This window comes from Camelus dromedarius, chromosome 11 (assembly GCF_036321535.1).
Source record: "Camelus dromedarius isolate mCamDro1 chromosome 11, mCamDro1.pat, whole genome shotgun sequence".
NCBI lineage: Eukaryota > Metazoa > Chordata > Mammalia > Artiodactyla > Camelidae > Camelus > Camelus dromedarius.
The window spans coordinates 52,825,802-52,851,833 of record NC_087446.1 but is presented as its reverse complement, the minus strand read 5'-3'; the positions used below and the strand labels follow the sequence as shown (position 1 = coordinate 52,851,833).

The 26,032-nt window shown below is 39.8% G+C and overlaps 1 protein-coding gene, 1 long non-coding RNA gene, 2 other non-coding genes and 1 pseudogene across 7 annotated transcripts; 4 read left to right on the top strand and 1 right to left on the bottom strand.

Moving 5' to 3' along the window:
• Window positions 1–1,654: 1,654 nt before the first annotated feature.
• On the top strand, window positions 1,655–18,065 carry KANSL2 (KAT8 regulatory NSL complex subunit 2). 4 transcript variants are annotated; one of them, XM_064490926.1, is made up of 10 exons: window positions 1,655–1,905; window positions 2,756–2,934; window positions 3,434–3,548; window positions 7,198–7,361; window positions 7,568–7,734; window positions 8,563–8,659; window positions 12,146–12,297; window positions 16,549–16,668; window positions 17,023–17,150; window positions 17,328–17,468. In XM_064490926.1, the coding sequence occupies exons 1-9, from the start codon at window positions 1,655–1,657 to the stop codon at window positions 17,110–17,112; spliced, it is 1,335 nt and encodes a 444-aa protein (XP_064346996.1). In that variant the 3' UTR covers window positions 17,113–17,150; window positions 17,328–17,468. The 4 variants fall into 4 exon arrangements, with proteins under 4 accessions (XP_064346996.1, XP_064346994.1, XP_064346995.1 ...); XM_064490924.1 differs by having other exon boundaries at window positions 12,146–12,399; XM_064490925.1 differs by lacking the exon at window positions 17,023–17,150 and having other exon boundaries at window positions 17,328–18,065.
• LOC105103793 (uncharacterized) lies at window positions 2,729–25,902 on the bottom strand. The gene is made up of 3 exons (XR_010382902.1): window positions 21,397–25,902; window positions 18,451–18,529; window positions 2,729–2,950 (listed from the first exon to the last, which is right to left on the bottom strand). It is a non-coding gene; the product is annotated as an uncharacterized LOC105103793 (long non-coding RNA).
• Window positions 8,748–8,877, top strand: LOC116156636 (small nucleolar RNA SNORA2/SNORA34 family; annotated as a pseudogene).
• LOC116156638 (small nucleolar RNA SNORA2/SNORA34 family) lies at window positions 15,428–15,559 on the top strand. The gene has a single exon (XR_004140482.1). It is a non-coding gene; the product is annotated as a small nucleolar RNA SNORA2/SNORA34 family (small nucleolar RNA).
• On the top strand, window positions 16,970–17,107 carry LOC116156637 (small nucleolar RNA SNORA2/SNORA34 family). Its single transcript, XR_004140481.1, has one exon. It is a non-coding gene; the product is annotated as a small nucleolar RNA SNORA2/SNORA34 family (small nucleolar RNA).
• Window positions 25,903–26,032: the final 130 nt, after the last annotated feature.

Here is a 26,032-nt window from a genome sequence, read left to right as displayed (position 1 = left end):
CTCCTTCCCCCATTTTGGTTTTAATCACTCTTGTGCCTAAACTGCTGTGCTTGAGCCTTGTAGATTCTCACTCACCACCGTGAATCATGCTCACCTGCTCACTTGTAGTGGAGAAACAGCTTACTTAAATGAAACCGACAGCACATAAGAGAGCTTGGAAAGGTTGGGATGCAAAACAGATCCAGAAGGCGTAGGGGCCAAAGTGTCAGTTCATTTCAACGCGAGGTGTGGTGGAGATGAAACACGAGAAATGCTTTTAACTAAGAAGTCCATTAAGGATGATAAAGTTGGGATTGTGTCTGCCATTTCTATATGTCTACATTATTTAGCATGGAATTGTGGAGAATTTTAGAGAATCAAGGCCTCAACTAAAACTAACATTTCCTAATTCTCAGTCCAATGTTCTTCACTATATGAGAGGCAATAAAAGGATAAAGAATTAGGGCTGGGTTCAAATTCTCCTCCCTCCCCCATTACTAGATATGGGCCCATTCTGTTCCTCCGTTATCTTATCTGTAAAATGGAGATTATAGCTTCTACCTCTTAGGATTGTTCTGAAAATTAAATGTTTATATATGTAATTTCCCAGACTCAGTAAATCCTCAAAAAAGTTTCCGTAAATGAACTGTTCACAAAAGAAAACTTAAAGCCTTTTCCTGTATAAACAGTAAGAGTCAAATGTACAGTGATCTTTTGGCCTCTATATGCCTGATTTGGTATCCACTGTGTAAGGATGGTGAGGTATCTGCAGCTGAGACTCACGGCGACCTTTCAGTCGCTTTTGCGGCCTGAAAACCCGCCGCGCCGCGAGGTGGAAAAGAGCGGTACCGAGCGAGCGGGTTCCGCAGCCTCACTTTCTCCGGAGTTGCTGACAGCTCTTCTCAGCCACCCAGCCGCGCCTTTACTCAGCGCCCCGCCCTCTCAGGCTTGATTGGTAGCGGGCCTCGGCCAATGGTGACGCACAGTCGTAGGCGCAGTAGCCAATCAGCGGTTGGGAGCACGGAAAGGAATGGGGCCGAGTTAGAAGCGGCTGGCGCGGCCAGAAGACGAGCGGCGCGGCGGCAGAGGTAAGATGGCGGGTGTGCTTGCTCTTCGCCTTTGCAGTGAGGCTGCTGCTTCTTCCCCTTTTGCCCTTTCCGAGCTGCTATTCTGCCTCAGTCAGCGTCAGGGTCGCTCTCCTCGTGTAGGCTCCCAGGACCCAGAACCTCCCGTGCTGGGAGTCTTAGGACAAAATGGCGCTTGCACGGGCCGCCGAGGATGGGCAGGGCCCGACCGTGAGCTCTGAGGCGGGCCGGGACAAAGGCGGCATCCGGGGAGGCGGAGGCCGAGGCGGGGCGCGGTGCTGCGACGTTGCTGCCGCCGCGTGAGGCCGGCGCTGGCCCGTCCCCTCGTACCGCGGCGGTGCGAGCCCTTCGGGTACTTTTCAGCCTGGTGGTGGTGGTGGTGGCCGGGGTCGGGGAGGGCTTGACGGAGAAATTGAGGTGAGGCAAATTACTAACGCCTGGGGAGACCTGGACTGGGGGAGTTGAGGATCGTGACTTCCGCTCGTCTTTTAGAAGCCACGCGCGGTCTGCTCGGATATTGTGGAGCAGGAATTTTCCGGAATGGTAAGGAAGGGCTTTTTGATCTTTTGTGTGACCCTGCAGGTTTTGGTATGAACAGGATTCGGATCCACGTCTTGCCGACCAATCGGGGGAGGATCACCCCAGTGCCCAGGTCTCAGGAGCCCTTGTCTTGTTCATTTACTCATCGCCCATGCTCGCAACCTCGTCTGGAGGGGCAGGAGTTTTGCATTAAGCATATCCTTGAAGACAAGAATGCACCTTTCAAGCAGTGCAGTTATATATCGACGAAGAACGGAAAAAGATGTCCCAGTGCTGCCCCAAAGCCTGAGAAGAAAGATGGGTATATATATATATACATATATATAGATAGATATCTATGTCGTTTGTAGTTTTAGCTTTTAAGTGAGAGGAGGATGTGGTATGATGTGGGTTTGGGAATAGCTGCTGAGTTTCGAGTTTTTAGGTCATGTGCTTGTAAAATTGACGCTATGGGTATATCTTCGGGAAATTTTTTAACATGGTGAAAACTGGAAAAATAAAAACAGTGAAAATTGGAAGGAGACCACGTCCAGTTGGACCAGTTAATCTCTGGATCTTTCTGCTTATCTGTAAAGTAAAGGATATTCTAGATTATTCTTAACCCTGGGATCCACGGCTCTTTTGGCTGTCCTTAAACCTCAAGTAATAATGCAAAATTGTATATATGTGTATCATTCTTCTGGGAAAGGCTTGATAGCTTTCATCATTTAAGCAAAGGTATCCATGCAGAAACATAATTTGGCTAGATAAATTCTGCATGTATCTTCTGGTTTTAAAATTGTGTCTCACATCTTATTACCTACAATGGATTGATATTGAAGTGTATAGTTGCCTTCCAGAACCAGTTTTGAGAGATGAAAGTGGATCTCCTTGATTTGTTGTGAGATGATGTCAGCATTTTTATACTTGGTATGTTTTGTTTGATGGTAGAGCACTAGATTCTTCTACCTGCATTTCCCTTTAGTAATATCAAATGAGTTGACCTTGGGCCAATTAAATTATTCTGCCTCACTGGCGTTTTAAATTTATAAATGAAGATAATAGTCATTTTAATTTCCTGAAAATGATCTGAAGATCAGTGTCTGTGAAAAATGACTGAACTCTTTCAAGAAGGAACCAGAGTATAAAATGTTAATGTTTTGTTTCCTTAGGGTGTCCTTCTGTGCTGAACATGCCCGTAGGAATGCCCTGGCACTTCATGCTCAAATGAAGAAGACCAGTCCAGGGCCTGTGGGTGAAACACTTTTGTGCCAGCTGAGCTCATATGCTAAGACAGAGCTGGGGTCTCAGACTCCAGAAAGTAGCCGCAGTGAAGCCAGCCGGATTCTGGGTAAGGATCTTCTCTCCTAGAATGAAAAAGGAGGAAGAAAGTTAACAAAGAACTTAATTTGGTTTAGCACGGTGCCTCGAACATGTGTGGCACTTGATAATACAATATTATTGTTAATTCACTGGCAATTCCATGAAAATTCAGGACTGCAATGTAATTCACCAGTCTTTTTGGTTTTAAGTAGTGTGTGCTTAGGTGTACTTTCCTGAGTTTATGACTATTTCCTTCATTGCTGTTTTTATATTTATTATCTTTGCTAGGCAGGGAAACAGAATAATTTTGAGTTGGCCGTTCTGTGCTTTTGAGGGTATGGTTAACTCATTTATATAAGTACTCATAACTTGGGATGTATTTTCTTAAGCTGTTTTTTTGCCAGTGCCTCTGTGCTAAGTTGTTTTCAACTTTAAGGTTTGGGTTGTTGTGTTAAGTAATCTAGTTTTGTGTGGTGGAGTTACAGAGGTGGGAAGTCTTAATGGCTGCTCTCCCTTCCTTGCCTCAGATGAAGACAGCTGGAGTGATGGGGAGCAGGAACCCATTACTGTGGATCAGACATGGAGAGGTGACCCTGACAGTGAAGCTGATAGCATAGACAGTGATCAAGAAGATCCCCTAAAGTAAGTTGTAACTCCACATAAGGCTTTTTAAATATTTTACTAGTTAGTATATGGAATGTAGTACTGCATGCTGTTCACAGATTAATTAACTAGGAGGATTGAAGATAGCTTAGCTATGTATGAGCAGTAATAGCTTCTGTGTATTAAAAGTGTCATCGTTTATCACCATCTTGCTTCAAGGCAGGATTTGATTCTTTGTTAGAAGTCTTGTAATTTGGGACAGTTTTTGGACATCAACTACACATGAGAAAGTGTAGGGGAGAAAATAGGAAATTTCTTGGACACAGGAGTGGGAGGTGGGTTGAGATCAAGTAGAGAAAATTGATGTGAATCAGTTCTTGGCTTAAACCTCAGGAATAATAAAGTGATTGTATTTGAATAACTACTACTTCTGCAAAATTCCCTTTTACTTATTTATTTAAGAAAAATTAAAAGGTGTTCAAGAGCTTCCTTTGGTTTCATGCCTAAGAAAGAGAAACTGATTTAGAAACCCAGAAGTGAGTAATCAACCTAATTATATCTTACTAAGGTTCTATTTGTCACTTAACCCATGATCACTTTCGGAGTTGTAGATACTTAAAAACATTGCCACTCCAGTCTCTTATTTCTGTGTCTCATGGTTTGGATTTAGTTTATTGTTTTTGTTTTCTTTCTGACCTCTGTCTCTTAACACTTCCCCCTGATAGTTTAGGTGGAAGAACTAAATTGTGGGAGGGGTAATGAATTTCTAGACTTGACCAGTGTTTGACTTGGATTTTTTTTTTTTTTTCCTTTCCTTTTTAAATTCTTGGAATAGCATTTTCTTCATTCCTTGGATTCTGACATTTATAAAAAGTCATGTAGGGGTTACATTTTCTGAGTAGAATAATTTCACCTATTTAAGTAATCTCAGTTTAGTCAGCTATTCAGGAAGTACTTGTTTAGAAAGTCTGTTTAGTTTGAGTAGAAATGTTTGTTTCTAGCAGGATTCTCAATAGAAACCTGATACCAAATGTGTATATATATATATATATTTTCCCATTGTGTTTCTAGAAATGTCAAACTTGCTGCTTTGAAGAGGTGTATGCTCTTTAGGGTCACAAAGTGACTATTTTGGTGTGGTAAACACTCAGTTTTGAAAGTCCAGGAACTTGATTTTGTCAGTAGTAATCTAGAGTAGATTTGTCCCTAGGGGACACATTCATGCTAATCTAATTTACAAGAGATTGCTATATAAACCAAAATACCAGTTAGTTTTATGAGAAGTATAAATGTTAAAAGCACTAGGTACTTGATGTCAGTTTCTCCTAAAAGGAACATTCAAAGGGGAAAAGGAAGCCCTAGATGTGCTCAGCTATTAGGCAACTAAATATAAGGCTTTCCTTAATTCTTCCACTGATAATATCCAAAACATTTTTTGGCCCACTAAAATACAGTTGTCACTTGTTATCTGAGGGGGATTGGTTCTAGTATCTGTGGCAGGTACCAAAATCCAAGGATGCTGAAGTCCCATAGTGGGCTCTCCTTAACCTGGAGATCCACCAACGGGGTATTATGTATATGCATTTTTAGGGATGTAAGTAGAATTGTTAATTATCCACTTACAATATTTAATTCATTAGTGTGGTTACGTATTATCATCTTATATTTAATGCAAGTGTTTTATTTAATGAAATTCTTTTAATTAAGAATTTTCATCTTTGGTGCCAGTGTTTTTGTCATCATTTTTGAATCAATACTTCTTGAATCAGTAACAATTTACAGCATATATCTTCACTCACTTGTTTCAGAAAGTTCTTTTTGAATTGTTTATGATGATGTCATTAGAGATTTTATCCTACCTAGAATTGCTATTGGCATAGTTTTTCCCCCCTTGTAGATATATGTATGTGATTTCCCTCAAAGTAACCATTTGCTTAATTGCTTTAAAAGCTCCTTTACAACATCCAACACTGTTGAAGTTTTAGCTTAAGAATAATTGTTAAATCTTTTCCTTTTTAAAAAATAAGTTTTATCATATGATCTTTATAGGCATCCAGAACTTATTTTGATAAAGATCATTTCAAGTCTTCATCATTGTAATCAAAGTAAAGAAATTTGGAAGTATGCACTTTAAGAGATACTATTTAATAGACTATAAGGTGACTCTTTCTGGAAGTTGAATTCTAACAATAAAACCTAGATTTATATTTGTGCATATCAGATCTAGAAGACTTAGTTCATGATTTTAATAACTGGCTGTGAAAGTCTGAATCTTTAAATAATTGATCCATTTGTCACGTGAACTAAGCATTCATATTAGTCCGGATGCTCACTGCCCTCTCCCCTGCAATGATTTGTAGTAAATTCTAATTGTAGTGTCTTCCCATTTATAAATTCTAATTCCCAGCTCATTGATTAAATTCTCTTCTGATGGTACAATGAAATTAATTTCATTTTAACAAACTTGCTACTAGGGTGAGGCCTCAGTACTTCAGGCCTGCAGACATATTAATGCAAACAAGCCCCTTTTTCCTGAGTATGAATAAACCTTTTCATATTTTTTTATAGTCTTAGATTTTGACATTTGTATAATTTGCCAGTTTTATTCATGTTTTGGTTCTTAATTTCTGTTTATACTTTAGAGTGCTTTGTAATTGTACTTATTTCTTAGACACTGGTAGTATTGTCTCCTATTTATATTTATGAAAAATTTTTGGCAGAGATTACTTGCTTTCAGTCCCAAAGTTTGTTTATTCTGTGTATTTCAGTGATTTTTAACAGCTGAATTTTAAAGAGCACGTAATTTTTGGATTTAAAATTAGTATAAATATCAAGTCAAGGTATATAGCTTGCTCTTTATATAATGATTACACAAGACAAATGGAACCAAAAATCTTTCAGATTTGCAGTTAATCTCTTAAATTTTGAGTTACTTAATTCAGAGGCAGAAAACAGTCTTTAATTAAAACTGATTTTTAACTCATTTCCTTATGTGACCTCATTAGTCAGTAGAATAACTTTTTTAAAAGTTCTGTTAATTCATAACTGGTGGCAAAGTGTAATAAAGTTGATGTGGAGCTAGATCTTTGGCAATTCAGGGTTAACCCAGGGTGCTGTCTTTTAAGAACATTGTCAAGAAAATGAGCTGAGGACATTGAATAGCCATTGTGACCCGTGTTTTGAGGGCCTATGTAAACTTCCACATAGAAGTGTATTTTTAAATTAAAAATTGTAATTGTTATCTTTTGTACTTTAATTAAAATATATTAAGATACATGATACTAAATTAAGCACTTTAAGCTGTCCTGACTGATAAGTGATTTTCATATATGAAATTATTAAATGGAACAAGAATGTAGATTAATAAAAGTTTTGAGTATTTTGTATCTTCACTTCTATTTAAACACAGTGCACATAATTGGAGAAAATAATGAATCGCTTCCCTTTCCCCAGATTGTGAGATCATATTTTAGTATCCATTCTTGGGAATTTTCTTTTTTGTTTTTTAATAACAACTTGAATGGTAAAATGCTGTGTGAAAACATTCCTGTTTAATAAGGTGATTGTCTCAGCACGGACTGCTTGTTGAATAGCAAACTTAAGTCTAACCTTTACTCTTTTCTCCTGTTAAGCTTGGGTTTTATTAATACACTTCTTATGCTTTGTTGAATCCTCTATTTTATTCTAGACATGCTGGTGTCTACACAGCAGAAGAAGTGGCTCTGATAATGCGTGAAAAGCTAATTCGTTTGCAGTCTTTGTACATTGACCAGTTTAAAAGACTTCAGCATCTGCTAAAAGAGAAGAAGCGACGTTACTTACACAATCGCAAAGTGGAACATGAAGCTTTAGGCAAGTTTTATGCCAGTTCCAACAAGCTGTTGTGGGTTCAACATGTGAATTTGGTGGTAGTTAGATTTACTTCTGTCTTGTTATTTGGATTGGAGGAGGATGTGCTTTTGAAACTGTCTTTTGGCCTGTTTACTTCTTATTAATTTGGAGAAGCATCCTTGATTAGTTGCTTGGCAAGTAACATCTTAACTGTTGTGACTTTCCAGGTAGTAGTCTCCTGACTGGCCCAGAGGGACTTCTGGCCAAAGAACGAGAGAACTTAAAGCGTCTAAAATGTCTCCGACGGTATCGTCAGCGCTATGGAGTGGAAGCCTTACTACATAGGCAGCTGAAGGAACGCAGAATGCTGGCCACAGATGGTGCCTCTCAGCAGGTGATGTGTGTGTGTGTGTGTGTGTGTGTGTGTGTAGTATATACGTATAAGTATAAACATATATGTATACAGTTGCTTTATTTAAAAAGTTACAGTTGTCAAAACACTGTTACACACTCTTGGTTCTGAAATCTGACTTCTTTGACGTGGGGTATATTGAAAAGAGCACTTATCTGGAGGTCCAGAGACATGGGTTTTAGTCTCAGTTCCCTTATGATAGTTCTGTGCCTGCACTGATAACTGAACTTCTCTGGGCCTCTGTTCTCATCCGCATACTGAAGGGTTGCCATAGGTTTCTAAGTTATTAGATTCAAAAATTCTTAAGTACAGAAATAGGCACAGAACACCTAAGTAGCTTGGGACTCTTATTTTAGAAGGTGGGAAGATAGAATAATGGGAGCAATGAATGTCAGGAAGGTTGATAAGGAAGCAGAGTTAAGTGATCATTCTTAAATTTGTTTCTCAAGCCCTTGGTCTTTGCTTCAATAAGAGTAATTCCATTTTTCTTTTTTGTTTATTGAGGCATCAGATAAGATTGCAATTTTAAAAGAATTCTGCTAAAAGACAAAATAGTTAGAAAGCCGCTGTATATCACTTTTATAATATGGAGGTGGTGTATTTTGAATTAGGGTTGACTCATTTGGACATGAGGTTTTAAAATTTTTTTCCTTTTGCAAAGTATTGGTGAATAAATTTGTTAAATGTTGAAGTTTCTAGGGTTTAAGGATGTATGTTTCTTAAATGTTATAACTAAGTATTTTCATAGATAATTGGTTTTATGTTCTTTTGTGGTTTGTTTGTTTTGACTTACTGTTTTCTCCATTTTAGGCCCATACCACTCGTTCCAGTCAGAGGTGCTTGGCCTTTGTGGATGACGTTCGTTGTTCCAATCAGTCTCTTCCAATGACCAGACACTGCCTTACCCGTATCTTTTTACTGTTTAAATTGTTAGCCAGACTGAAGGCCAGTGGAAATCTGTGATAGTTTGCTTAATTGAAGGTCTTTGTTTTCCTTTGGCCCTGAATCAAGGCCGGCAGTTTGCTGAAGCTGTTGGTTTCAAGCAGGTGCCTAAAGAAGTGTCTTTCTGTTGGCCATTTCAGAACTGTGGAAATGTAGTGGTCAATTCATTAGAAAGAAACATCTAAGTCATTAGTGACAGATGTGGGCTAATACTTGTCTGTAGTTGATTAATACCGGGATTCCAAAATTTAGAGATACCTGACTTAACTTGTTCTTTAGAATTACACTCTTAAATCCAGTTACTACAAAAAAAAATGCTGTGGGTTTTCCATAAAAACAGTAGGATGATTCTGAACTGTGAGCTTCCTTTGAATATAATTCTTTTGTATAGTCAAGGCCCTGACTTGTATATTTTAGACTTTATTCAGACTGGAAACTTACATTTAGTATTAGGCTGTAAAACTTTTTGAGTTGTTTATTGAATTGTGAAAGTGCATCTATACGATGGCTATTGATTGAGAAAAGTTATACTGAGAAAGTTATTTTCACAGTAAAGCATTTGTTAGATATTATGATGCTCTACATTATATGAAATCCTACTGGATTTCATTTGCCTGGCAAGAAATACAGATACTTGGAAAATAAAATATATTTTCTTTAATACGCAGGGAAGGAGAATCTTCTCTTGGACTTTTGAAAGGAAAACTGATCTTTTTCCTATTGTTTATTAAGTATTTTATGAATTTATTGATTATTGTAACAAATGTCTGGTAAAGGATTACTGTCCTTAATATATAAAATGCTTGTAAAGAGTAATTAAAAACTAAAGATAAATGCCCAAAACATAATTGGGCAGAGGCTATCTATTTAAAAGTAGAAGTGGCTGATAGTTGAAAAGTATTTATCTTCACTATAAATAAGTGAAATAGGAATTAAAACAAGGAAGCTTCTTAATGTATAAATTGTATACTTGTTTATGTAAGATTTGAAGTTGGCGAGGGAATGATGAAATGGCCATTCTGAGCACTGCCAGTGGGACTATAAAGTGGTACAGGCTTTTTAGAAAGCAGTTAGACAGTATTCATATTCTTTGATATACTGTCACCTCTGAGAATATATTTTAAGGAGATAATTGAACGCAGACCAATACTTTTACATAAAATTCCTCTAACTGGAAACAGCCTTAAAAATTTTCAGAGATAGGAAAAAGATTATGGCACAGCATAATAATGGAATATGTTCAGGAATTAAACATATTTAACAAAATTTATGAATGACATAGGAAAATGATAGTGACAAAAAAAGATACGAAGTTCTTTAGAGTATGTTTTAACTACATGGAACTAAATACTGGGAGGGAATGTAACAGAAGTGTTACATTGGATGTGGTTCTGAATGTCCCCTTTCCCTCTGCTTTGTACTTTTTAGGTTTCTTCTTTAATTACTTTGTAAGGCAAAAAACCCAATTTATGGGTATTAAGGAGTATTTTAGACTTTTCTTACAGCACTAGACTCAATAGCTTATTGTTAACATTTTAAAAAGCAAAGGTGAAAATGAAGTGTATTTGAATAGAGGGGAAGTAGTGTTTTTTTCTTTTGTGCTCTTTTCCTTTCCACTCCATAGTTGCCTGAGTCACTTACCCTTCCTTAAGTCCTTATCCCAGAGAAAGATGCGACTGCCATTGGTGACCTGTTAACTCTTTACTCTGGTCTAATGGAGACAGCACTGGACTGAAAGTGAAGGACCCAGACTCTAGTTGTAGGTCAACCATTCCCTTCTTTGTCTGTTGTCCCCATTGGAAAGGAAAGGGGGTGGAGGAGGATGGGGGGAGGGTCTTTCAAGGATATTGTGGTTTTAAATAAATGAGACTTGTGAAAGTCCTTTGAATTCCATGAAAAAAGTTCCAATTAAAACATTTAATGGAGTAATGTTTGAAATTTTAATAATTTAAGTAAGATTGGGCTTCTTAATTAAGCACATAGAGATTACAAATTTGATTGTTCCATTAGATTCAATGTTTATTTGATCATTGATTTATTCAATACATATTTGTTTACTTTGAGCTATTTACTGTTCCTTTAGAGTAGTGGTTCTCAACTGGGTGCCATTTTGTCGTCCCCCCCCCCCCCCTCCGGCAAGGTGTGGAGGCATTTTTTGTACGTCATAGCTCAGGGCTGGGCATGCTCTGACATCTAGTGGGCAGGGGCCAGGAATGCTGCTAATAAACATTGTGCAGTGTGCACAGATGTCCTTAATGTCAGTAATGCCAAGGTTGTGAAATCCTGGTTTAGAGTTTAGCAAGTTCTAAGACTGGATTGAAAGAAATGGCTTTCTTCCAGAGGCTTTATTTGGTTTAAAAATTATAATGTACATTAGATTTTTTAAATTAAAAAAACTACCTTAAAGTTTTGGGGACAAAAATTACCCATACTTTGATAATCCTGGGTACAATCAATTTATAGAAAATTGTGCTTTCTGGTTTAAAAATAAGCCCGAATTTGAAATAACAGTTGTCTATTAATCTAGGGAAAATTACCATGTAGTTAAGGTTTTTTTAAAATGGTGAAACTTGAGTAAAATATATTTTATAGAGTAACTTGAATAAGAATTTTGTTATCTAATCATGGTTTCAATTTTGATTCATCCTACAGAGCTTTTTTGCCAACTTGGAAATATAGCCCTTTTCTGCTTCCCTTAACAGGAGTTGTTAGAGCTCTTGGGGTGTTCCTGGAGCACTTCCTTTCCATGGGCCCTCATAAACAGAATCATCTTCCCTTTCTCTTTGGGATCATAACAGGACTCTCCTGCACTGACCACCCCCCTAATTAAAGGAGGCATGGAAATTTATTTCCTGTCAGGATATGATACCTAGTTACTATTACTAGGGCTTCTGTTTTCCCCCAACACACTGCTGCTTTAAGCAGATTCATCATGTAAACATTTTGGAAACAAGGTTCAAGAAGGTTTTACAAACTTTTTGCCCATCTGCTTAACAGCAGAAACAACATTATATATATCTCGTGACTCTTGGGAAGGGGTTGGTAGGGGCCTTTGCAAGCTATTTGCATTTGCCATGACATGTTTCTTCTGAATAGGTTTGATTTCTAGCACTGTTAACTGCTATTTGCTTGGCACTATGTTTTCAAATGTTTTGTGTTTGACCCTCATAAGGGAGAACAGAACAAGATTAGTGTTTCTACTTTAAATGACTAGATCCTGAAGTGGAGGTTGGGGATTGGTTTTATACATTACTGGTACAGAGCTAGGATTATGCTAGTAAATGACACTTATTTTGAGAAGTAACTTTAAAAATGGCTACCTGCATTTGGTTCTGTATCAGATGTAAACAATTATCTTGTGTAGTCCACACCTTGAATTTTACATGGCAAACGACTGCTATTTTGTGCCTTCGATAGATGCATTTTATTTCCCTTGACCGTTTTTCTACAGATATTTGTCAGGACACGAATCAGGTTCTCTTCAAATGCTGCCAGGGGTCTGAAGAGGTACCCTGCAACAAACCAGTTCCTGTAAGCCTCTCTGAGGATCCCTGCTGCCCACTGCATTTCCAGCTGCCTCCTCAGATGTATAAGCCCGAGCAGGTACTGTCTGTGCCAGACGATCTGGAAGCCGGCCCCATGGATCTGTACTTGAGTGCTGCTGAGCTTCAGCCCACTGAGAGTTTACCTCTGGAGTTCAGTGATGTAAGTTAGAGAAGCTCTGCTGTGGTTGGCCCTTGAGGAAAGGCCTTATTTATTAATGGCGAGAATAGGTTAGTCTTTTGTGGTTAAAAAACAAAAAACTTTGATAAAAGTTTTGAAATGATGTATGTGTAGTTGTATTTGTATGTTAGCATATTCATTTAGAGACAGTTTAAATTTTGCAGAAGTTTTTTTGTTTGTTTTGTTCCTGAGGAAATGATAAGGGAAATTGTAAACTTAGGGAAGTTGGGAAGTCACGATTATGGTTGGACTTGTGTAGCTGGGAAATTTGGTACCCATCCGCAAGGTGAGTAATTCACTAGAATCTTAAGAATATAGACAAACTGGTATCTTCTCTTGACAATGTAAACTTGTGTTTTGGCCCTGTAATAAGGGTTTTCATTTTCAAATTAATGTGTCCCCTGGAAAATGACTCTAAACTTAGCTCTGACTACTGTTTTTCATTTGTGATATGTTATTGCGTGTGAATGGACTAGAACAGTGATTTCCCTAAGTGTTTACTTTTATAGCCTTCTAAGTGTGTACAGTACACTTTACCTTTTCAGCTTGTTCCTGGATTGCTCCTGCCCATAAACCCATCTCTGATGGCATGTTTCCCTAATTAGCACTACCCTGTTATATTCCACCTCTGTTTTGGCACTTTGCTTAATCTTTAGCCTCTGGATAAAGATCTTCATTATTTATTCTGAAGATAAATCTGAATTGTATAACAAAGGTGTCTTGTATATAACCATGACATGTTTAAAGTGAGAGATCTAAATGGAAAATTCACTACAGGTTGCAAGATTTTTTGCTAAGGGTAGAAACAGGGTTTGGGTGGCCTTAAATATTGCTCACTAACAAAGGACAGGGTAATACCTGAAAAAGAAAAAGTGGCATTAAGAATAAACATATTCTAATTTTCCTCCCATAATCCCCCCCTTTGGTTTTATACTGACTATAGGCTAGTAGACTTGATTTTTGTTACTTCATTTGTAATAAAATTACAGTTTTTTAAAAATCTTGATTATAATTGCTTTTTAAAGTTCTTCAGATTTATAGAGTATGAGAACAGGAAACGGACCTTAGAGATTATATATATCCCAGTGCTTCCCAGACTTTTCCAATGAGATTATGTTGAAGAGAATAAATGGATAGCCCTAGATTGATAAAGATAGATTTTTGTCCACCTCCCTTCATTTCACATGTGACGAAAACCCAGAGGTGTTGTCTTTTTTTTAAACTTAGTAATATTAGCTGCTTTATAGGGCCTGAAAAATAACCTTAAAAGCATTATATCACCATACTCCCTTCCAATATTAATGTACATATGTAGAAACTAATGCGTGTTTTACATAGATGTACTAGGTTACTAACTTTTCTGTTTTGACCTTTTTGCTTTTCCCCTTTCACCTGTTTTTGCCATATTTAAAATAGTGTTTTCCTTCTCAAACTTCTGATAATCTAGATCTGAGAAAATATGGCTGTTCCAATATGTTTGGAGATGTTTATTTTTGGAGAATATTAACACAAAATATTAGAGATTATAAGATGTGCTTATAGGTGAAATGTAAGGAATCTTAATTTTAAAAAATTTAAAAATGTATTGTCAAATTTTTTAATCCTTATTTGTGGTGTGAATTTTCTAAAGAAAGTATGAGAAGTAACCTTATTTTTGAGAATCTAATGGGTGTTTTAGATGGACCTATGTTGTTAGAGCTTTAAAAATGATAATCAGCTATTTGTACTTGATCATCTATGTTCATATTAGTACTTTAGATGAACCACACTGGTCATTATATGAATTTCACCGAGCAGCCTTAACTTATTACTTGCATTCCTCCTTAGATATCATTTCTATTAACTTGTTAATGATTTCTGGTAACTATACTTATGGGAGGACCAGGTATCAGATATTAATATGAGTAAAAATTCAGCCTTTCATTCTAGATATTAACATTTGCTTATTTTCTGTCCTTTGATCCAAGGATATTTGACAAATAACAATTTAATACCTTAATCCTGTTACTTGGAGCTTGCTCTCTTTTGTGTGTGTGGTTTTTGAGCTGTTTTTGAGACCGGAACAAAATGTTGATTCTGTCTTTGTGGCCTGCCTGATACTTTGTGTCCTGATGTCTCTAAACATTCCTCTTACAGGAGGCATTTCTGCTGATCCTTTCTTCCTCTCTTATTTTAGGTTCCTGTTCCCAATTTTAATTCTTAGACAACACTGAATGTGAGAAAAGCCTTTTCAGTATCTATTTTTGTTTGAAAAATTTCCATACCACTGTCATCCTGAGACTTGGAAACCTTTTGCTGCACTACTTAAATGGTTTCTTTTAAATTCCAAGTTAATTATTTATACAACTGACCCTTGAACAACACAGGTTTGAACTGTGTGGGTCCACTCTATACATAATATTGGAGTACTACCTGATGCACAGTTGGTTGAATCTGAGGGTGCAGAACCACGGATGCAGCAGGCCGACGGCATTTACACGTGGGTTTCTGACTGTATGGGCGTTGGTGCCCCTAGCCCCTTTGTTGTTGAAGGATCAGCTGCATAATAAGAAGTGTGTGTACTAAAAGCACTGGAGAAAACAGCGTTCAGTCTTAATGGTGTGGGAACACTGGTTTCTTTGGATAATGCAGAAGTTTCTAACACATTTGAAATAGATGTTAGGTTGCCAACTGTATCCTTTTCCTTATGTTTCTGTTTAAATTATGTATATTCTTTAATTATATTTTCTTTACCATAATTATCTTGGAGATGTGATTATTGTTTTTGGTGATCAGCACAGCAAAGAAAGGGAAAAGATTTCAAACTTTTAGACTTAATTTAAAGTAGCTGCTCATGAAGCTAAATTGCTGGAAATAACAGAGCCTCTATAAATTGGCTTTGACATAGGGGCGTACAAACCCTTGGATAGCTTTTACTCTTGGGAAGGAGAGTTTAGCAGTAGATGCTTAGAAAGTGGCGTGAAAGTGAGCTTGATGCGTTCACTGTCTAAGCCTTTGTGAGGTAGTACTTTAGGACCTGAATCAAGACCAGTAGACTGCTGTATCTGATGGTTTCAGACAGGAGCTGAGAGCAGTGTCTTCCTGTGGTCTGCTGGCTTTAGCACCCCAGTGGGAATGGCTAGCTCGGGTAGAGGAAACAGTCTGTAGGATATAGTGTTGCTGGTGTGTTTTGTTTTTTTGGAGCGGGGGGTAATTAGGTTTATGTATTTGTAAATTAATTTTATTTTATTTTTTAGTGGGGGTACTGGGGATTGAACCCAGAACTTTGTGCATGCTAAGCGTGCACTCTACCACTGAGCTTATACCCTCCCCCTCCTTGTTTTGTTTTTTAAAGAGCAATTGGATTATGTTAGGTTTAAGAATCAGGGACTTACTCTGTGGGGATAGGGACTCAACCAAAATAATGTTTCCTAGCCATTTAGAAAGACTTTTAAGTTTTTTGTCCTTTCTCTTTTCTCCTCCTATCCCGTTCGCGCTCTCGCTCACTGGCTTGCTTTGTGACTATTAGAACATTAATCAAGTGGTCTCATATTGTCCAATCTAAAAGAAAGGCAATATTTCATTTTAGTTTGCAGATTGTTCACATTAGATTCATCACTGGAGAACTTAGATGTTGACTTCTGTTAGTCTTAGAAGTAATACGCTTTTTAAAATTTTTTTATCATGGTAAAATACAATGTAAGATTTACCGTTTTAACCATTTTTAAATGTACTATTCAGTAGCATTAAGCACATTGAAAATACTGTGCAACATCACCACTATCAATTTCCAGAACTTGTCAGCCCAGAGACTCTGTACCCATTAAACTATAACTCCCAGTTCCCCTCGATCCCCAGCCCCTGGTAACTACTATTCTACTTTCTGTCTCTGAATTTTCCTGTTTTAAAAATGTGCTGTTTAAAGCTACTGTAGTCGTCTGTGCTTTATACTTGGCAGCAAGAAAATTCTCATTGCTTTTCAGCCTCATCCCACTTGTTGGACATTTGGGGGAAATATTTTTTTGTTTAAAGGTAGGCGAGGGGTGAGAAAGTATGTGGGAACTTCTGTGAGGTGTGTTGATAAATAGGCCAGCTTCAGCTTACCGGTTCCCTTGGTATTGCTGATCGGCTTTTTTCTTTTTCTTTTCCTAGGACTTGGATGTTGTGGGGGATGGTATGCAGTGCCCTCCTTCACCCTTGCTTTTTGATCCTTCACTAACCCTTGAAGATCATTCAATCAAAGAAATTGCTGAAGGCCCAGTGGATATTTTGGCAAGTGAAGAACCACCCCAGCCAGGCAGAGGGTTCCCTGCTGGCTGTGGCTAGCATGTACCCGCAGGGAGTGGGTTGTCATCACCAGCAGTAAAGGTGCCCCAGTTGGGCCTTGGAGAGAACACTTACTAGCCCCTGGTCCCTATATCTTGGAGAGCAGGACAAATTTATTTAACTAGAAGAGGTTGAGACAAGGAATGTAGGTAAATTGTTGCTTTTGGCACTGGAATTGTTTTCATCATAGAGTTAAGCACAAGCAGTGTGATTTGGCTTCATTCTTTGAGCCTTGGGTGGGATACTAACGGCCCTGACTGAAGACCAGCAGTTAAACTACAGCTGTTTGGTTTCAAGCAGAGGCCCAAAGGACTGTCTTCCTGTGATCTGCCGGCTGTTCTGGAACCTCAGCAGAGAATGGCTGTTTCATTTGGAAGAAACAACCCATAGACCACCTTCCCACTGGGAGGGCCTCAGGAATGCTACAAGTAATGCCTTCTGATTCTAAGGGTTGGGAATAGTTATGGGGAAGAGCAACTGCCTAGAGTTACTTTATATTTGCTGCCTTGTTCTGCTTGCTACCATACATGGGTGTTGTGTAAGTCAGATTCATGCTTCAGACCATAATGAATGAATTTGTAACCAAAGTGACTTTCTTTTAACAGGGCCAGATGCACATGGCTGGAGATGGGTGCAGATCACAGGCATCTCGAATTTCTGAGAAAGCCTCTGCACCACTGCCTCAGAGTGGAGTGGCTACTGCAAATGGGAAGCCAGAACCCACTTCTATCAGTTGATAGTTTGTTTTGTTTTGGGGAACCATTTGACTTTGGAGGATTAGTGTTTCCCATTCTTTAAACAAGCATTTCTGGCCATCTCTCACTAAAGGACAACCCAGACTACCTGGTTTTTCTTCTGGGTTATTGAGTGCTATGGTCAAACATAAGCCAAATGTTGGGGGAAGGGACCAATAGTGTCTAAAAGTTGTGAGTGTCTTCCCATTCTGGGTAAGGAAGAGAGAGGCGATTCCCGTCAGAGCTGCTGGGATTGAGAGTATCTGGGGCTGTGCCTAAGGGGAGAGAGATTTTTGTAAAGAAAGTCTTGCAATACTGATGGACCCAATGGCTGATTATCTCTGTCTAGCAGCCTGTGTTTTTAGCCTTTCCTTACCTCTCACCCAGTTGGGTAATCTGAACCCCTTTCCCCCAATGAACTCTCACCTATAGCCTCTGAGAAAATAGCCCACAGGCCTGGGCCCTCCTTAACCATCCATCTTGCTTCTAATGTTACTATGTAAATTTCTGTAGTGGTTATCTTATGTAAAATATAATAAAAAATTATTGTATATAGTTTCTATTAAATGTTAAAATGTTATGAAAATATAAAACAATCACTTGAATTCATGTTTGTGTTTGAGAGTGTGTAAATATATACATAAGTATATAAATATATATACATAAATATATATACATACACAAATAGTATACATATTTTGGGTTCTTAGGGAGCTGTCTCTGATGGGAAAGGGAAAACAGGACAGGTACTTCCATCCCAAGAAGTAAATATATTTTCAGTAAATATATTTGGTTTGGAGGATAAGATAAAAACCTGTGAGAAGTAAATGGAAAGGGGTGGGACTTCTTATTAAAGCCTACCTGCCCAGTGTTACTTTGTTTCTGCAGGCATCTGCCAGATACCTTCTCTTCACCCTCTCCTCCCACTCCCATTTGTTTCTCACAATTATTGTCTGATTATCATCACAGAATTCTCAAGGGTAGGAATACATACATAAAATCTCCAGAGAAGTTGGGCCTGATGCTGATCACAGAGATAAGCATAAGCTGTCAAGATCATTTTGATGATGAATCTAAGGGTTAAAATAGAAGTTTAGTTAGGGTAAATTTACCTATGCCAGAAGCTGTCTGTTACTATAATGCAGCACGACAAGGAAGCCAAAAGGTTACTTCTGTAAGAACTAAACTGAGGAACAAAGAAGGGTTTATACAGTCATACCATCACCTTAGCTTTAAATATTTACTTCCAGAGAATGGTCAAAAGTAACTCAAAGCCCATCAGATGAATCCTGAGATGACCTTTAATGGTGCTTGTAGTATATTCTTGTTTGCACTGCTTTCTTTTCCCGTACTTATTACACTTAAACACAAAGACAAACATTACTTACGCAGTTTGAACAAGAACATACCTGCTCCAACAGGATGAGAGATTATTTATTGTTTTATTTATTTTTCTCTCCTATTGTTTTAAATTAATCTACAAACCATTAGCATCCCTATCACCTATTTTGTAAATTAACAGGTCCATGAGCTCTTTTGGTGAGGGAGTGGGGAGAGGAGAAACCAGGGAATCTACGTTCTTAGCACCCAGGAATTCTGATGGCCACTCAGGTTTGCAAACCCAGCAAAGGAGAAGTTTGGAGTTTGGAGAAGGCAATGTTAGAGCTACCAGTCTCCAAGGTCCTGGCTTCTATTATTAGGGAAAAAAACGAAGATTTGGTAGGAAGAGCCTCACTCAAGTTGCAACATCTCTTGAGAAAATGTTGGCAGTTGGGAGGCCCTGAAAAGGTTACCTGTTGGAAGAAATGGCCTACTACCTGTGCTGTCATTGGTAGCAGCCAGGAGGTGTGGCCTCAGTGTGACACCTTGGTAGATCCAAAGGTGAAACGAGGTGCCAGGTGGTTGGAGTAGGTTCTCTTGAAAGGAGATCTGGGTGGCATACCTCCATGGCCCCTGCAGTCCACCTCTTGTGGCTGATAGGTCCATGCCTACAGCATCTTCACAATTCCCAAGGGGCCTCTCTTCCTTAGGGGAAGCTTAGGTTAGAGGGATGAGTTACAACTCCCATCGCTGCGGTTTGTTTCAGAGCCACAATTAGTCATCTCCCTTTAGTAAACATTCTAAATTCCCCCCCTTTTTTAGTTATTAATATGCAGTACTTCCTTTAGTTTTTTGACCTGAGGGTTCCCCCTCATGCTCAACTGAAGTACCGTCAGTTATAATGTGTCAGTTTCTGGTGTACAGCAATGCACACACATACATATATTCATTTTCATTCTTTTTCATTAAAGGCTATTACAAGATAATTGAATATAGTTCCCTGTGCTATACAGAAGAAGAAAATTTGAAGTCTAATTTTATATATAGCGGCTAACACTTGCAAACCTCAGACTCCCAAATTTATCCCTTCCCACCCTCCTTCCCCTGGTAACCATAAGATTGTTTACTATGCCTGCGTGTCTGTTTCTGCTTTGTAGATGAGTTGGAGAGGGTGTGGAGAAAAGGGAACCCTCCTACACTGCTGGTGGGAATGTAGTTTGGTGCAGCCATTATGGAAAACAGTATGGAGATTTCCTCAAAACACTAAACAGATTTACCGTATGATCCAACAATCCCACTCCTGAGCATATATCCAGCGGGAACTCTAATTTGAAAAGACACATGCATCCCAATGTTCATAGCAGCACTATATACAATAGCCAAGACATGGAAACCACCCAAATGTTCACCAACAGATGACTGGATAAAGAAGTTGTGGTATATTTACACAATGGAATACTCCTCAGCCATAAAAAACAATAAAATAATGCCATTTGCAGCAACATGGATGGACTAGAGATCATCATTCTAAGTGAAGTAAGCCAGAAAGAGAAAGGAAAATACCATATGATATCACATGTGGAATCTGAAAAAAAGAAAAAGGACACTAATGAACTCATCTACAAAATAAATCCCCTTCATTCTTTATTATCACATTGGTAGGTCTTGCTGGCTTACCCACTGGAGTGAAACTAATTCCTGAGGGCCTTTGGTAATCATACCTTTCTCAGGCCAGCTTGCTGCACATGTTCAGTTACAACTGGGCAAGGGAGCACCAAGCTGCGCCCCTAGGATAATCATCTCCCCAGATATCCACGTTGCAATCCCTGGGTCCTGTGAACACGTTACCTTACTTGGCAAAATGTACTGTATAGATGCGGTTACCGTCAAAGGCTTTGGGATGGGAAAGTAGCCTGGAATATCCAGGTGGGGCTGATCTAATCACATGAGTACTTAAAAGCAGAGAACCCTCCCCAGCTGTGATCAAAGAGAAAGGACAGTGTGAGAAGGATTTGATGTTGCTTCTGAAATGTGGGGGACTGTATGGGGATCAGAGAGAGGTCTATGATTACCAATTATGGCCCCCAGCTGATGGCCAGCAGACTCAGACCTAGGTCCTATATTTCATGAGACTGGACTTTGCCGACACCTGAATGAGTGAGATTCCCCAGAGCCTAAAGAAAACCCAGCATCCTGGGTTTGATGACCTGAGTTCTTCCTACACTTATTGTATAAAAGAAGCCCTACTTCCTGCTGATCAATTATCCTGCCAAAATGGAGGCTCCTTTCCTTCTAGTTCCTGGACCGAGTTTAATGTGCCTTCATGGCAGGTGTAGCTTACAGTTCAATGGATCCTTGCTGCGTCCCTGGTTAGAATGCCTTTGGGTCCAGGACCTCTAATCTTGCAGAGCCTAGAGTTGTGAGGTGGAAATACCCTAGTAGCTCATTGGGTGTGATGAGTAGGGCTGCTTTGCTTCCATCCCTTGGTCCTGAGCCCATTTATTCTTCCTAGTGGAACATAAACTTTATAGAAACCTCTGATTTAGTGCTTGTACTGTGTCCTGAAGGATGGCATCCATCCTTGAGAAGTATTTCCTCCAGGCTGGTGTTTCAACTGTACCTTCAATAGGCTGTTCCAGGGTTTTCTCAGGCCAGCTGCTTCTGGATGGCGCAGTGTGTGATGTGACCCGTGGATCCCTCCTTTGCTGTGCAGTGGATTCCTTAGTCAGGTGCTAAGTTGTGTGATTTCATGCCTGTGGTGCTGGCTAAAGTCCCGTGAGCAGGAGAGGCAGAACCTGTACAAGGAATAGGCATCCCTGTGAGAAGTACCACTTGCTCTTCCAGGATGGAACGAGTGCGCCTGATACATTCTACTTACTACCAGGAAGATGGCTGGTGTGGTGGAGGAATAGTGCCATGTCAGGGGCTCAGTGCTGGCTCTGTTGTTGGCTGGCTAAACACCTGGAGGGGACAGAAGCCAGTTGGTAAGAAGGAGTCCACGTCATAGAGCCTCTGTCTCTGTCTAGTTTGTTTATGTGTCTGTCCTAGTTCTAGGGTGGCTGATGGTGAAGGATAGTTAAAATCAACTGACCAAGTCATTCTGTCCACTTGGTTTTTCAGTGCCTTTTTAATGGAGAATGCTTTCTTGTGGTGGTAACAAGTGATAGAGAAAAGTCTTCATATATCATGCACATTCTCATGTCACATGTCTACCTCAACCTCTTTGTGTCTTATCTTCTAGTCCTTTTTCTTCCAGTTTCCTGACCAACAGGCCAGGCCAGGGCCACTGCTCAGAAATCTGTATCTATTCTGACCTTGGGCCATTTCTCCTTCCACAGGAAGTAGATGACCAAGTGCACTGCCCGGATCGTCACCTACTGAGACATTTTCCCCTTTCCACTGAAGGCTGCTTCCTGGATGTGCCTGGAATGAAGCTGCCAACCATTTATAGCTTGCACATACAAACTGAACACCCCTCTCTCCCACACTCATAAACCAGGCTTGGCTTATTTCCTCCTCCAGCTGGTCTTAAGTGTACGCATCTTCGGTGAGCTAGAGGATGGGTCCCCAGTAAGATGCAGGATGCTGATGACACTTCGGTTTCTGAGTATCAGTGTCAGTTCAGACCTATGCCCAATAATCCTTGAAAGGACAGAGTATTTCCTTTTCCCAAGTGCATAGTCACCCAAGTAAATGGGGAAGGACTGAGGGACTCATTACCATACATACTGGTCACAGTGCTGTGGGGTACTCCATCCTGTGGACCTGGCCATTTCTTCAGTCGCTGGGTTCTAGGTCTGAAAGTTGGCTCAGGTCTGGGAACTGAGCAAAGGATTGTAACTTTTTATTAGGGTGACCACCATGAGTCCCTGTTCCTCCATTTTTGTTTTCTTCTGATTGTAGATGTTAAGCAGCATCCTTATGGTTACTCATCTAGGTGTCCCTACAGATGTTTTATTAACGATCTCCGTAACTCCCTGTGGGTCAGCCTACTTGGCTGTTCCCGACAATAACTGTGATTTGACAGTAATGGTGGCCCCTTAACTTTTGGCAGTTAAGTGTTGCCCACCTGGCTTCTATTAGGAGCCCCATCATCTTCATGGCTATTACCAAGCTTAGTCTGGTCTGCAGAGAAGCCTCACTGAATTTGTTAGCGATCTTGGTGCCCCGTCTCACCAGTGTATTCCTGATGGCCTCAGTGAATGGGAGAGTTCTCTGGGCCTCGCATAACAGACCCATGTGGCATTCCCTTCTCCCTGCATCTTTTGATTCCTTCCTCTGCCTTCTGCCAGGGCAACTCAGGCATTTTCACTTCGCTGAGCGTTAGCCATCATTTTTCTGGGTTTCTGAGAGGCACCCCAGCAGTGAGTTTGCTCCATTCCCTAGGGTTCTTGCCAAAGTGCATGTGGAGGAGGTGCTCTCAAGTCAATGACTTCTTGTTTATCATCTTATGTTCTGGTCCCCTTGGTCAAGCACCCTCAAATCCAGTTCCAGGAATACTCTCCTGGCTCCTACCAGTACATGCTAGCTAGTTCTTATAGTTCCTCTGTGGCACAGTTTATTTCCTTATCATGCTCAGTGCATTTCCATCTGGGTTATGCTGGGATTTAACTCTAGTTATTGGCTTGGAAGCCAAGAGATGAAGTGAAGGCAGCTTTGCGGGGAGAGAGAACACATGTGTTTTGTGAGAAGGGCCCCCTTTCGTGTCTTGGGCATGGGTTAAGGGCTCTTGTTCGGGTCCCTCTGCAAACTCTGAGGCGTCAGGGAAGTCTGCAGAGCCAGGAGCTTCCACTTAGATGTCTTCAGCTCATATTTTAGGGTCCCAGGTTTTTCCAATGGAGCCCCTGACCTTAGCATAACAGTACAACCTTGGCTGAGCATTTAAGTTTCTCTGGAATTCAGCTCTTACTAAGTCCCCAGCCTGCTCCTCAGCTGTCTGCTCTTATGCTGCAGGTGATAAGGGTCCCCTTTTAAGGAATCACTCTGGCTCTCCTACTTATCCTTTAGCTATCTTTAAGAATCAGCTGTACATTACATCCCTAGAACACACTAATCTTAAAACCTGGAAGTTTGTACTTTTAATTACCTTCACTCATTCCCCCACCCCTCCACCCACCTTCACCTCTGGTAACCAATTTGCTCTCTGTTTCTATGAGTTTTTGTTTGTTTGTTTGTTTTTTGTTTGTTTTAGATTCCACATTTAAGCAAGATAATACAGTATTTATCTTTCCCTATCTGACTTATTTCACTTAGCACGATACCCTCAAGGTAAATCTATATTGTTGCAAATGACAAGATTTCCCTCTTTGTCACAGAAAGGCTTATGACCAGTATGTGGCTGGGGTAAAATGGGTTGATGCCTTCAGACTTCAGCAACTAGGGATGATAAGGGGGCAAGAGGTCACAGTCTCAATCTTCTTTGAAACCTAGCTTCCCCTAAGTGGAGACGATATTTTCTGGATTCCCTGTTCTTTTATGTTTCCTAACTCTTTGGGGTCCCCAGTTGGCTCAGCTGCCCAGATCCCACAGCCTGCAATGATTGACTGGCCACCCTTGGGTTATGATCCCAAGTCACCAGGACTGCCACCACCCTGGCATTGCCAGGCAATACCACCTGGCCTCACTGTTCAGCTCCTGTGGGTGGCTACACTTGATCAGTGCATCTAGCCAGCTTCTCTCAGACCTAGTCTACTGGTCCCAGTGCCCTCCTCCTGCTCTGACCAGGCGTCACTGATGCAGCTGATTCAGGTGGAGGGATGGGAGCGGTGGGCTGAGATGGAAGGGTACAGCTTGAAAATGATTTCTATTCCCTTCCTGAGTCTTATATTCCTGCTGCAGATTAGCTTTAGCTACCTGAATGTCCTTTCTACCTGTGTTTCATGGCTTAGTGAATGGCATACCATTCACCCAGTGACCAGACTGGAAGCCTAGCTGTCATCCATTGTTCTGCCTCTCTTCTACAGCCCACAGTCGACTGACTACTATCTGGTCAGTTCTTCCTTCATGCTATCCCTTGAGTTTGTCCCCTTTATCTCCACTGACACTACCTCATTTTGAATCACATGTTGCAGACTGGTAACCTTTGCACCAGATTTGGTCAATATTTGGTTGGGTTTATTTTTTGCAAGATTTTGAAATTTAAAAGGTTACATTAAAATTTTCTTGAATATTTGGAAGATCTAGCAATCCTGGGCAATATTCTTGCATGAAAACTATCAATTGGTGCTGAATAGTGGCTATCCTTTACAACAAGGCATGTGCTTTTCATTTTTCACAGTTCCCACCACTCCCTACTATCTTAGAACCTGCCTGCTTCACTCATTTATGTTACATGTCTGGCTCTTGGAGGCATTGGATTGTGACCCCTTGTTTTCTCTCTTGAGAAAGACAACAACCTTCTACCTGGTTCCCCAGCCTGAAGTTTTACCCTTCTTTAATCCATAATGCAGCCAGGATGATTTTCAGGAAGTGTCACTCCACTGCTTTTGCCAACCTCTAGCCTTCAGTGGTACCTCACTGTTGTCAGGAACAAACACACAGCTCTTTAGTGTGGCATTTAAGACCCTTCATGATCTAACCTTACTCATCTAATGACAGTTTTACTTTTCATTATATTTTAATGTTATGATGTACAACCCTGGGAATATAGTTCATGTGTATACATTATATCTTTCATTTCCAATTTTTAAATTTGTTCTTTTATAGATCAGTCTGAGCTTGTTTTAATTTTGCCCATGTTTCATGATTTTTCTCTCCTGTATTATATGTAAATTATTCATTTGCTGTCTCTTTGAGGATCTTAAACATTCATTTTAAAGCATTTACAGACTTTTAATATTCTCTATTAATATTACAGACTTTTTAATATTCTCTAGTATGAATTTATCTTCCAAACTGTCGATTTTTTGGCTAGCTTTTCTAGAGTTATATTTTTCCCAAGTATTTTGTACTGTTGAATCTCAAGACTCATTTCGAGTGGGTGAGCGCACACACACTCTCAGCTCCTGGTCTGAGGTTATGTGCTGTCTTGCTTTCTCAGGTATGCTCCATATGAGCTTTTGCCTCAGACAGCAGCAGGCAGCAGTTTTTTTCATTTCTCTTTAACAAAAAAAGAGACCCTGACCCCAGCCCCTCATTTCTACAGTGACTTTGGCGCTATTCCTTGTTGCAGATGGAGAACTTTTAGTCTCCGTTAACTTGCAGGAGCTGAACCCATCGCTGCCTCTAACTGCTTAAACCTGGGCTCTAGTAGGCCC

Coding starts and splice junctions, on each gene's coding strand:
- KANSL2 (XM_064490923.1), top strand. CDS start 1,655: ATGAACAGGATTCGGATCCACGTCTTGCCGACCAATCGGGGGAGGATC. Junction 2,935..3,433: donor TGAAGCCAGCCGGATTCTGG/GTAAGGATCTTC, acceptor TCCTTGCCTCAG/ATGAAGACAGCTGGAGTGAT. Junction 16,669..17,327: donor AAGGCCCAGTGGATATTTTG/GCAAGTGAAGAA, acceptor TTCTTTTAACAG/GGCCAGATGCACATGGCTGG.